At 34.1% G+C, this 12,475-nt stretch overlaps 1 protein-coding gene across 5 annotated transcripts in view; it reads left to right on the top strand.

The window, feature by feature from the left end:
- Nucleotides 1-12,475, top strand: part of tmtc3 (transmembrane O-mannosyltransferase targeting cadherins 3) — a 58,201-nt gene that overhangs the window by 977 nt on the left and 44,749 nt on the right. For 3 of the 5 annotated variants that reach the window (XM_088923995.1, XM_088923993.1, XM_088923996.1), the window contains exons 2-4: nt 525-738; nt 5,714-5,932; nt 9,294-9,393. In XM_088923995.1, coding sequence (XP_088780121.1) covers nt 547-738; nt 5,714-5,932; nt 9,294-9,393 — 511 coding nt within the window. In that variant the 5' untranslated portion in view covers nt 525-546. The remainder of the gene's footprint in view (nt 1-524; nt 739-5,713; nt 5,933-9,293; nt 9,394-12,475) is intronic. The other 2 variants (XM_088923992.1, XM_088923994.1) reach the window with 1 other exon arrangement.

Raw genomic sequence — 12,475 nt, 5'->3', positions numbered from 1 at the left:
ATGAATACTCAGCGACCTTTTGTTAAAATATGAGGGTTCCTGGTTAATTGATTACGCAAACTAGGATATTCAGGACATGTTTTAATGTTTTCTTTTTAGGAACAGCTATTGACAGAGACTTTGATGGACTACTGTAGCTTTTAGGCTGATACTGTACAATATTCTCTTTGTTAGAAAAACAAAACCATTGACAACATTTAAAAATACTTTTAGTGTTGGATTTGTGTTAGCCAGACTCTCTTGCAGCCTACAGGTTTTATGGGTGGTATGGACGGGAGCAGAATACAATTGGCGTTGGCAGACAACATTTTACCATGTGCTGACAATTTAGCTTTTTCTTCACAGACTCCCATGGCCTAGTTCACACCCTCCAAAGAAAGTCTGGGCATCTAATCTCTGTCAGTGGCTATCAGTTAACTTTTTTTTAATTCTATTATAATGTCAATGCATTATTATTTTTTTATTGGAAAGAGAATATTGTAAATTGAAATCTCATCTGTTGGGTTGTATTGGTTGTTTTGCAGTAACCAATGAACTTTTTGGTAGATGATGGCTGCAATGACTTGGAAGGAAATTGCACTGTTGGCAGGAGTAGTTGTGGCCTGTTACTGGAACAGCCTGTTCTGCGGATTTGTCTTTGACGATGTGTCCGCTATTCTGGATAACAAGGACCTGCGGCCCACAACTCCACTCAAAAATCTTTTTCTCAATGACTTTTGGGGAACTCCTATGTCAGAGGTAGGTCACTTGTAAGTTCTCCAAGAATTTTGCCCTCAAATATTTACCATTATAGCAAGTTTTGCTTTGATCTTGCTTCTCAGATGTTTACCAAACTCCAAAACCTAAAATCCAAAACCCTGGTTTGGTGGAAGTAACTATGGAAATCTTAAAACAGTGGTTTCTGTGACATCTTAGTGTATAAAACTGAACCTACAAACATTATATGCACTCTGCACTTAAAAAAATGTTTGGTTAATGTTTCATTTAAACTGAAATTAATTTCCTTACAGAATAGATTAAATTTAAGAATGTCTTTTCCAAATGAGCTTTCAAAACGTATATTAAAACAGTATTTGAAAACTTGCTTTCAATACTGTTGTAGTACATTTGGGTTAGAGATTTAGATAAGTGAAATTCAATTCCTCTGACTTTTGCAGATTTTTGAAAATTGTAAGACGTATTGATTCATATACTTCTTTAATTCATTAACATGCATTTTGTTTTGGTTCAAAATTTTAGTTATTATTTTGATAATCAAAGCTTCAAGGGCACATTATGACCTTTTTGTTTAATGTACAAACCAACAGACTCTCACTTTTAATTCCTAAAAAGGATATGTTCGGCTATGTTAATTTAAATTCTGAAATGCGTTTTTTAAAATGTTTTTTAACCTGTCCCCCCTACCGACACTCTTCAAATTGTGAATTGTCCTCATGAAATCAACTCTCAGAAGGGATTAAATGAAGAGCACAAAGCTTCCTACATGTGCGTTCTGGCCATCTGCTTATTTCACACTTCAAGCTAACGCAAATTGCAAGCTGGGGTACCTGCGTGTCCAAGTTAAATGCAGATTGTAATGATGCTTCAGCACTTAGCCCCGTCTCCATTTGAGTTTCCATTAGCATGCCTTTTGTTTTGATGATGAAAACCAACCCATAAAACAACCTAACTACTATACATGTACAGTTTTTTCAGTCGGCAGAAAACTGTTTTTTCATCATACCACATTTGTCATGGAATAGTCCCTTTCTTTGCTGTAAGAAAATATCGCTGTACTTAATTCAGTTACAGTTACAGTTCAGCTCTTCATTTAATGCGGGTCCATGTCGATGTGCATGTCAGCTTTTAGCAGATTCATTATTTATATAGTAAAACATGGAAGGTCTTAAGATTACTTAAAGAGAGTTTAAATTGAAGTAGAGTGTATGCTTATATGGTTATATGGGTGTGATTTGTGACATAAAGATAAAATTATTTTATCCTAACCATTAAAATTCTATATTGCAGATTTGCACACTCATATATTGGCTCGTTGAGGTTTTAGTTTATTACATGTGTTTGGGGCTATAGTTAAAGACCTTGTTACATATGCAGTGCATTTACTGAAACCCCTATCATGTAAACTTATCTGTCCTCTCTTATGGAATTTTGCCTTCATTTGATCCTTTTGCCCTTTCTGTATGACTGATATTTTGTCTGATGAGCTTTGCAAGGCTGCTTTCCAGTTCGCTGGGAACTTACCGCTATGCCATTGTCTTCAAATATCAGCTCACAATTTTACGTGGATTTCTCCATGTTCTCCACAATGGATATGACAAGTCAGTAAAACAAGCCACTTTCTGTATTTATCATTTGTGATTAATTAATGTAAATATAATCTTTTAGCTCTGATTTGCACACTGTACATTTTTATTTAGATATTAAATTGTAAATTAAAATATTACCTTATCTTCCAGTAATACACTACCATGCATAATATTACTGCTGCTTAAGCCCACATTCAATTTGTTTGTTTCAGTAAGAATAGAAGAATGAAGTACAAACCATTTTGATTGTATTAATATGTGTTATCTTACCATGGTTGTAACTCCAGGTTAACATGAGGTTAAGATGTGTTTTTTCTATGTTTTTGGGACCAATCTTATTAAAATATCACAGAAGGTAAAAATAGACAAATGCTTGTAAACAGCTTTACTACCTATACTATAGAGAGGAATTTCATATAGTCTTAAGTACTGGAATGACTTACCCAGATAAATCAATTCTAAAATGATCAAAGCAGTCCAAAACCAAGAAAAAATTGAAATTAAATCATTAAAAAACTGATGAAGATGTCCACAATTGATTAATTCTGGCTCCGTAATGGTTGTTTTGTAAACAAAACTGTTTTAGGTTAGTACTTTGATTAAAGGTGTCTCAGCCTAGTATTTTCTTATTGCGTGTGAATGGGTTTGAATTAATTTCTGTTTAGTGCATCTTGCAAAATCTTTTTTTTCTCTAATCCAAATCAGATATTGAACAAGCTTGGGTTTTGGTACATAGCCACACGTTTTCTGGGAGTCAGGAAACAAAGAGATTTCTTTGATGTCCAATTTTGCCATATACAGTCTTGAAGGGTTTTAAGCTACATTCTTTTGGCACTAAATTAAAATGAGAGAAATTAAGAGTTGAGCTCATGTGTCTTTTGTGATGTCTTGTTGTGCTGAAACCAAAGCTGTTGATGCATACAATCAGTCATCACTGAGCCATGACACTTTTGTTGCATGACTGAAACTGTAAAGCCTGTTTCTCTTATTGTAAGCTCACTGCTTTGCACATGGAAACGCATAAGCTTGCTTTTTGTACATTGCATGCAGCCACCATTTATTTAAGTTGGTTTTTAGGAGATAACGATAAGAGTTTGAGTGATTTTAGATGTGCAAAAACAGTACATTAACTCTTAACATATTCAAGAAGCATATCTCAGAATTTCATATTATACACCACAATGCATAATTGAGTAAAAATACATTTTTAGACTATGCCTGGAGAAAATCCACACTCTCAGTTATGTTTGTTTGTGAGAAAGGTGCAGTGGGTTTATTATGTATGCATACAGGAATTGACCAGCCACAGGAGCAGTAGTCAATTCAAAGTTCAACCTGGGGCTTTCCCATTTATATAGTCAAGCAGGTACACAAAAGCATTTCCTGAGGAGTGATACCACTCCACTGGAGTAGTTAACATATTTGTGCAATAAGGCATTCAGCAAAGATATCGCAGGACAAAGACAGCTTATTTACAACTCCAGATATCCACTCCCCACTAGTCCTTGAACATTATTTTTAAGTCCAGCACAATTTCAGCTCCGCAAATCATATCTGACAACTTCTGTTGGCAATTTCTCTGCCCATAATATGCTCTTAACCCTTTCCTTCATGCCTAAGTCTGTGCAGACCTGTTAAATCTTATTTTTTTTAAAGTATCATAAACCCTTTAGAAATGACAAGGTTTATGTTAACAGTAAGTGCCTAATTAGTTGTGGGGTAGCCTAATTTTACACCTGAGTGCTTTAAAAGAGAATCTGAAATTACCCAACCCCTAATAATGAATGATTTACAAGGACTGTAAATGTTTGCACATAGACTTGTCGGTAAAAGCCTCCAAAAACCAATTACAAAAATTAATTCAGTTATGTAAAGAATCGGTTGCATTAAGTACTTTAGTATCTCTCTATGCAAGTTCAACATTGAATGTTAAAACTAGCAATGTGTTAAAACTGCATGTTTGTAATGAGGGAAAAACATTAGAGTAGAGATACCCAGTTTCTTATGCACTGTTCTTCTTTGTCATCTTGAAATGTGAACTGTCAATAACATTTTGAATGGGCAATTGAGCTGTTAGTATACTGCTCTGTTCTTGAGTTCAATTACAGGCATTAATGCACAAACTGTTTGTGCAGCTAAGGATATTGATTTTTTCAGTAACATGAATTCATTACTAGGCCATGTATGCTAGCTTTTTTTTGGAGGTTTAAATATGTAAGTAGATTTGCAAGAAATCACTGTACAACTAATACTAAATAACAAAAGAAATTAATGTGATCAATATCAAAGTGGACTTTCTATGCCAAAAGTTCTTCAGAATTATTCCAGCTCTAAAATAGCCAGCAGCCAGCAGCCATATCCCCCTGCAACTCACAACTGGCAGCCCACTGAAGCTAAGCAGGTGTAAGCCTGGTCAGTACCTGGATGGGAGACCTCCTGGGAGAAACTAAGGTTGCTGCTGGAAGAGGTGTTAGTGGGGCCAGCAAGGGGGCGCTTACCCTGTGGTCTGAGTGGGTCCTAATGCCCCAGTATAGTGATGGGGACACTATACTGTAAAAAGGTGCCGTCCTTCAGACGAGACGTAAAACCGAGGTCCTGACTCTCTGTGGTCATTAAAAATCCCAGGGCATTTCTTGAAAAGAGTAGGGGTGTACCCCCGGCGTTCTGGCCAAATTTCCCATTGGCCCTTACCACATGGCCTCCTAATAATCCCCCTCTATGAATTGGCTTCATTACTCTGCTCTCCTCCCCACTGATAGTGAATTTGTGGTGAGCGTTCTGGCGCACTATGGCTGCTGTCGTGTCTGTTACCCATTACCTGTAAAGAGCTTTGAGTGGAGTTTCCAGAAAAGTGCTATAGAAGTGTAAGCAATTATTAATTGTTAATTAATTATTAAAAATAAGATGAAACATGTTTACTAAAAAACACCCTTAAAATTGCTACAGGATTTTCTCAAATGTTCCTTTGCATTTATGATATATTAAGCATCGATAATCAGTTTTTTTTTCCAGCTAGAATTAAAAAAGTTTTTCTTGTCTAAAGATTCTTCATAAGAATTTTGAACACCTTTTTTTAGAACATATTAACAAGAGATAAAACCATTTGACTTTTCTATTGAACAACTAAAAATGTTGATGTTGACAGAAAGTTAATATTTTGTTTCCCAACGTGCTTCAGAATGAGATGTGGAGTATATAAGAAAGCTTAGAAATCTAATGGGTTTAATCAACTAAATTATTTTTTGTAATTCTTTGTTTTGTGTTTTATTGTGCAAGGGGAAAGGTAAGTGTTTACAAAATAACCTTCAGGACAGAGGGCTCTTAAAGCTTGTGAAATGATGTATTGTTAAATTGAGGTGCTCAATATAATACTGTGGTCATTTTTTCAATAACATTTTCCTTTGCAGGAAAGAAGCCACAAGTCATATCGGCCACTGACAGTCCTTACCTTCAGACTGAACTACATGTTTAGTGAGCTCAGTGCAATGTCTTATCATCTCCTGAATCTGCTGCTTCACGCTGTTGTCTGTATCATTTTCCTTCGGGTCTGTCGGCTCTTTTTGGATAAGAAGTCGAGCCTGGTAGCAGCCTTGCTTTTTGCCGTTCATCCAATTCACACAGAAGCTGTAAGTTTTTATTTTATTCATTTTTGCTAACCTATGTTGTGTATACACTTAATGTTAAATTTCTGTTATAATGTAATAATCTTTTGCTTTTTCCTGAAAGTCCTTTTCTAATTTGCAAATTATATGAGAGACAAGCAATGGTGGAAAAGCTTTCTGATCCATTTTTGTAGTTCTGCAGGCTTCTATTAAGCTTATGAGGAAAGAAGTATTCTAAATTTAGTTAATCAAAAACTCAACTACCACTTACTAGTGTGAGAGTTCAGTAAACACTGTCAAATAATTATAGTTTTATGAACATTAAATATCATGTTTAATCCTTAGTAATTGTAGACATGGTAGAGCTGTTGTATCTTGCCACAGGAGGGCAGTCGTGCTTTCTTGCAAGTTTAGTCATTTTCTCTGGGATTTTTTTTCTCTTTTCTGCAAGGCAATTATGTTTTCACACCTTTGCCCACAAAAATAATGTTTTCTGTATGTGTGATAATGGCATTTCACTCCCATGGGTATGTAAGATCAGACCTGACTAAGTTACAGTTAAGTTTTGTAGTACCCTTTTATGACTAAAATGTACTTCTGTGTTAGACTGAAAGGCCTTTTGCTTTTACCCTGACTTTGAAGAAGTTTTGAAGCAAGACTTGAACATGGTATTAAAAAAATAGAATAGCTTTCAATAAACAATACTGTACAGCATATGATTTACCATTTTTCCCCATGTGATTTGGATGTTATTATTTTTATTAGTATGGCTATGGTGAAACATTTTGGAACACCCTTAGAATTTTGCAGAAGTGCATGTTTGTAGTAGCAGGAGGGCTGTATAATTCTAGTATCTTGCCCTGTAAATGCCCTTATGTAGCATTTACATTCATTCTGGCACTAGGCCCTATCGTTAACATTTGGTTTTGCTTATTTGCTTTGTAGTTGTACCATGAAATAAATTCTTGTACATTGTGTGGAAATTGTTGGGGTTGTGCAAATTGTTTGCAAAAGACAAATGTTCATTCAGGTATTTGTTGGTTTGCTCAGCTGTCATAGCTGTGGGAACAGTTTTTGTTGTACCATCAAACACCTCAAATCATAGTCTTTTGTTCTAGTGGATACCTACAGGCAAATGGCTTTGACAAGGTAGAGTAGTTAATCGGGAAAGTCCTCATTGTCATTCATATTTGGCAACTATAATTTGTGATTAACCCTTTTTTTTGTTTGAACAGACTCATGAGTAGGTTTGTTTGAACATATGAATATTTTTCCTTGCATTACTAACACTACAACTGACGTTAAAAAAACTAACAAGATGAATCGGAGGTTTTCAGTTGTGTATGAGTGTTGAAGACAAAATCATGGGCATTACTTCAAAGAATTATCTGTAGGTTTTATCTGTGAAATTTAATCTTAGTCCCTGTCCTGTGTGTAAAATCAAAGTAAAAGACAAATCAAAACCTTAATGACATTTAATAATGCATTAGTAGTGAGAAGTAAATGCACAAAAACATAATTGTGATACTACTACTAACTCATGAGTATATTTACAATATTATGTTTTTCATTTCTTTTGGATACTTTTTAAAACTAAATTAACTTAACCTTTAAAACAAAATATTGGGTTATTATATTGATACCTTCAGAAAAAAGCCAGTGGATTTTAGTTATCTAGCTATATAGTTAATTGCGCCATTAAATACCTGATGGAAGGTAAAACAAGAATATTCAAAAAGGTTTTAATTTCATCACAACTGGAAGGATGACACATTTAGAGGAAGGACGGCACACCTGAAAATATATTTATGAAAATAAAAGAATCAAGTGTTAATGTGATTCAATTTTACCTAAATTTTATAATGCAAAATCTGGATTTTAGTTGACTTATGAATATTTATGACTTGTACTATTCAAAGTAATTTGTTAATGATGGTATGTGGGGAAGAAAAAAAAATGTTTACTCTTTAATTGTAAAAATGAAAATCTCTTAATCTCAAAAAGCTTTATGGGATCGTTACTTATGATCTGCTGTGATAGCTAAAATGTTACTTAAAAGTGAGAAAGTAGGAGAAGACCAGGCACGAGTTTCATCAGTATTGGAAAGGAGGTTGATGTTAATGGTCTAAGAGGTACAGTATGTGATTTTGTGACATGCCTCCGGCATTGCTGGAAGTAACATCAGACCTGTGTAATGTGTCAGTTCAGACAGCCTCAAGGGTTCACAGGCAGTTGTAGGAGCTAGATGCGGACCAACCTGATTATATGGAAGTCTATATTTTCTTTTTTGGGCAGTATATATTGTAATAACTTGGGGAGTGTGCATACATTGACACATACAGTAAGTAGAATTAAAGTGAGGTCTAAAACTCCTAGGTCTAAACTCCTGCTTGTGTAGCAAGCAGTTTGATTAAAGCATTTATCACTTCCCTCTATAATCAGGAAAAGGTAAGTGTGGTCCTTTCTTGTTTCCTGACATAGCATGGTTTCAGAGTAAAGAACATGAAACAAGTTTGAACACATATTTGTCATAAATAGAAATTAATAATATTTGTAATAAATAGAAAAATAGATATTAATAAATAGAAATTAAACACAAAATACAAACAGACTATTCTGTGCAGATTGTTTATAGATACAGTATCTAGAGCTAACTTCATTCGTTGCCTCAAAAATGGATGAGCCATAATGCAAATTAACCACATGATAGTTGTTTAAGCAGACCCTTCAGCTTTCTCTCTAAAACAAATGCTAAGTGAAAACTATTTCTCTAAATCACATAAATACATCACAGATACAAGCTATTACTGGCAGGTCCTATAAGGAAATCTTCACTCAAAGCTAAAACCAAGCTCTGGTCTCTCTAGTGCTTAAATTAACTGACAGGGTAAAGTCACTACACTTTGGACCTATTTTGCAGGGACTGAACCCTATGGAAAGGTGGAACTCAGATGTGGCATTTTTGATTGTTCAGTTCTAGGTGATGAAAGGGACAGTTGTGAATAATTGCACCTCTAATGTTCTAAGATAGACTTCTAAACTTCCCAGTCACCTTAGTCTGCTACTAATTTGTTTGGACATCTTTCACATAGGTCTCCAGCTGTTCTTACCCCCCATTCAAAGGCAGTAAATTTAGTCTTTGTGGCTAAACGTAACCTTCAGTTCCAGTTTTCTTTTCCAAGGGCTGAAAAAGTGACACTGAATTGACCTGGGTGGTGAACAGAATGTACAATTGTGTAGTAAGTTTACCCCGACACGCAATATTAAATGTTAGCAATAGAATGTTTTTGTTTTAAAAGATATTTTAGTTTTACTATAAAGTTAAGATAGAAACATTTAGGGAAAATGTGTAATTTGTTGAATCTTTATATTTGTTTTATTAAAGGTTACCGGGGTGGTTGGGAGAGCTGAACTTTTGTCATCTATATTCTTGCTAGCTGCATTTTTGTCCTACACCAAATCCAAAGGTTCAGACAATTCAATTGGTAAGTTTACTACAAAATCCGATTTCATGTTGTAATACTAAATACACTGAATTATAGCGTCTGTCAGAGTTATTCTAAATGGTAAGTAATCTCATTTAATGAAAAGGCTTGTATCCAATAAATGCTTCTTATTTCTTACTAAGTATGACAAAGTTTAAGATTTTAAGAAAGGTAACAGCTGAGAGGCTGATTGGCCCATCCACTTTTTTTTGTTAGGTAGTAGTTAATTCATCCAAAGATCTTATTCAGTTGTCTCCTGAGTAGAAAGAAACCAGCTTTGACAATATGACTGGTATAATGTGTTCCAGATTCCCACAGTCTTTTTCCTGGTATTTTTAAAATAGTGTTTTAATATTTAAGTTTGAATTTAATTTGATATTCCAGGTATGACAGGCTGTTTCTCCAGGCTCTTACTTAATCTCTAGATGGGACTTTCAGAGGTGACTGATAATTTGTTTCCTTTTTTTTAACTTTCCAGTTTTGCTGGCTACACTCATACTGTACATCTTCCTATTCATAACTGGAGTTCTAAAGTCAAAACAAATGATCCCATAAGAAATGTTATCAGCTCAATAGCAACCCTTCTTTTTTTAGTAATTATTGGTGACATTATTGGGGTGAATACTTTTGCATGTACCAGAATTCTTTAGAGAGAATGTCGAGACCCTACTGTGCTTAGTTTTTTTTAAAGCTTTCATAGGTGGAAGAACAACATTTTAATAACTATTAGAGCACATATATTAATAGTCCTTATTTTTTCCTTTACATGTAATGTCAAAGCCAGAAAACTGAAACTTGTATATAAGCTTTGTCAATTCTGATTCTCCAACAATTGAGTAATATTTTTAACATACTAATCAAACAGTATTGTTCAATATTGTTGTAGTACTGTAGTTGTTTGATCACTTTCTCAACATGTCTCATCTTTGGGTTTCTGCCTCTTTTTACAAAAATCACTAAATTTTAAAGTCTCTAATTTGTCTTCTTGCTTAAACAATAGTTGATGTTTGGCAAGATGTTAGCTTTGGAACTTTGGACTGTCTAGATGTGTCAACAAATTAAAAATAATATTCATTTCAGAAAAGTAGGTGGTTAAAAAGTTAGAGACATTTGGGACCCCTCCCCAGAGTTTTTATTGTACATAATATTGAGCAATAAATATAATACTTATTGAGCAAGAAAACTGTCAGATGCAAAGGATATTTTGTCTGGAGTTGTTGAACTTGTCTTCAAAAGAGTCTAAATTCTGACATGATGCCTTTTGACCCATATTAATCAGTAAAACCTCGGGGATCCCTGTAACACCCTTAGGGAAAAATAGTGCCACAGCAGATTTACGTGCACATTAAGACAAGGTTGCTCAATAAATCAAAGGAATATGCGTTTTAAAAAGAAAAAAAAAACACTTTGAAGTGCCATTAGGTGACAGCACTATTGTTTTTAAGCAAGAAAACACAGAAGAGGCACAGAATTAATTTTAGAGTAAGGTTATTATAGTGTGTTTGGTAAGTGTTATGCTTGTTGGAGAGAGGAAAAGTTAATCTACTCTGGGGCACCAAATAGTAAACTAACTTTTAAATAGTCTACACATCATTTACAATTACAGTTAAGTGGGCTAGAAAATATAATGTGTAATGTTATAGTGTGTTGCTAAAAATAATGTTTGAACTGATGCTGTGGAAAATATTCCAAAACAGCATAAAATTATGTATCCACTTTCAACATTGGATTATATGCATTTAGGTTTGAAAATATTTCAGTAACTCCTCATCCATACATTAGGACCAAGATATCAACTTGCAAAGGCAAAAGTCAGTGTTTGTGTTTATTATGCATTGCAAATTAATTTATTCACCATTTATTTGAGAATAACCATTGATTTCTTTGCAGAGGGATCTGTAAAAAGAATACTATGATTTAGGGGAGGTTACTTAAGTACTTTTTCATCCATATAATGTTTTAATTTTACTGAGGTTCTTAATTCCTGTCTTAGCATAAGGACCTCAATGTGTTGCTCAGTACTGTTGCTTTAATAATTGTGACTACATGTCAATTTTACAAGGACACAGCAATGTTTGAAATTTTCCAGATGTTACTTTTTAATGTTGAGAAAGTTTCCCCACATGCAATCTAAACGTAAGAGAGCACTATTTTTATGAAACCTTTTTGAGTAATATTGTTTTCTAGCAAAAAGGTCTGTTTCCTCAGACAAAAAGAAAACCACAAAGTAGCACTCCTGAGTGATTTTATTTAATAGTTTTTTAAAATATTTTATTATTAGAATAAAATGGTTCTGCCCTAAATTATAATACCACAATTCAGTTTGACTTAATGGATTATCCAGTAGTATGTAAGTTAGGAATCTCATTTTCAGAAGCTCTACAAATTTTAAAATGATTTTACAGAAGACAGTAAGTCTAGTCCCTGCTGATGGGAGTCTATAACATAATGCTGTCAACAGCCATGCTCTAAAGTATGGATGATAAGATTAGTAAACAATTGAACAGTTTGGAATTCCTCTGGAAAGCCTGTACTCCAGCAATGTGTGTCCAAGGGTTCTTATTGATACACCTGTTGGCTCATCATTTAAAATATATCAGGGCTGTATTAGACATGTCTATTGATGCTTCATTGAGTTAAAATATATTTTTAGTATAAAAGCATTATTTAGATTGCCAAAATTAATTATACATTTTAACTTCTCAGTATGGATTCAATCAGGTGTTGGCAAGTTAGGTCATTTAATTAGTGATAAGCTTATATCCTTCTCAGAAGTATTGCATCTAACATTTGTCCCCATTATGTCCTCAATATTGCAAAGTTTAAAAGTCTACTGCCTAAATCTTCTGAGACTTAGTGATCAGCAGCTGTTCCTCCCATTGGGTAGCCAATATCTCTGTGGGGTCAGATACAATAAATTGGGATACAGTCTGGAATAATGCTAATTATCCATTTAGAGTAATACACAATAAATTACTTCTGTATAAGAATTTAAACATGTATACTATATATGTTTATATATAGGATATATATCCTTAGTGATTTATACTATACTATAGGAACAACATGTATAGAATGTATT

The sequence above is a fragment of the Atractosteus spatula genome, chromosome 8 (genome assembly GCF_055471065.1).
Source record: "Atractosteus spatula isolate fAtrSpa1 chromosome 8, fAtrSpa1.hap1, whole genome shotgun sequence".
NCBI lineage: Eukaryota > Metazoa > Chordata > Actinopteri > Semionotiformes > Lepisosteidae > Atractosteus > Atractosteus spatula.
The sequence above is the reverse complement of the archived record's forward strand: the minus strand, read 5'-3'. Positions and strand labels throughout refer to the sequence as shown.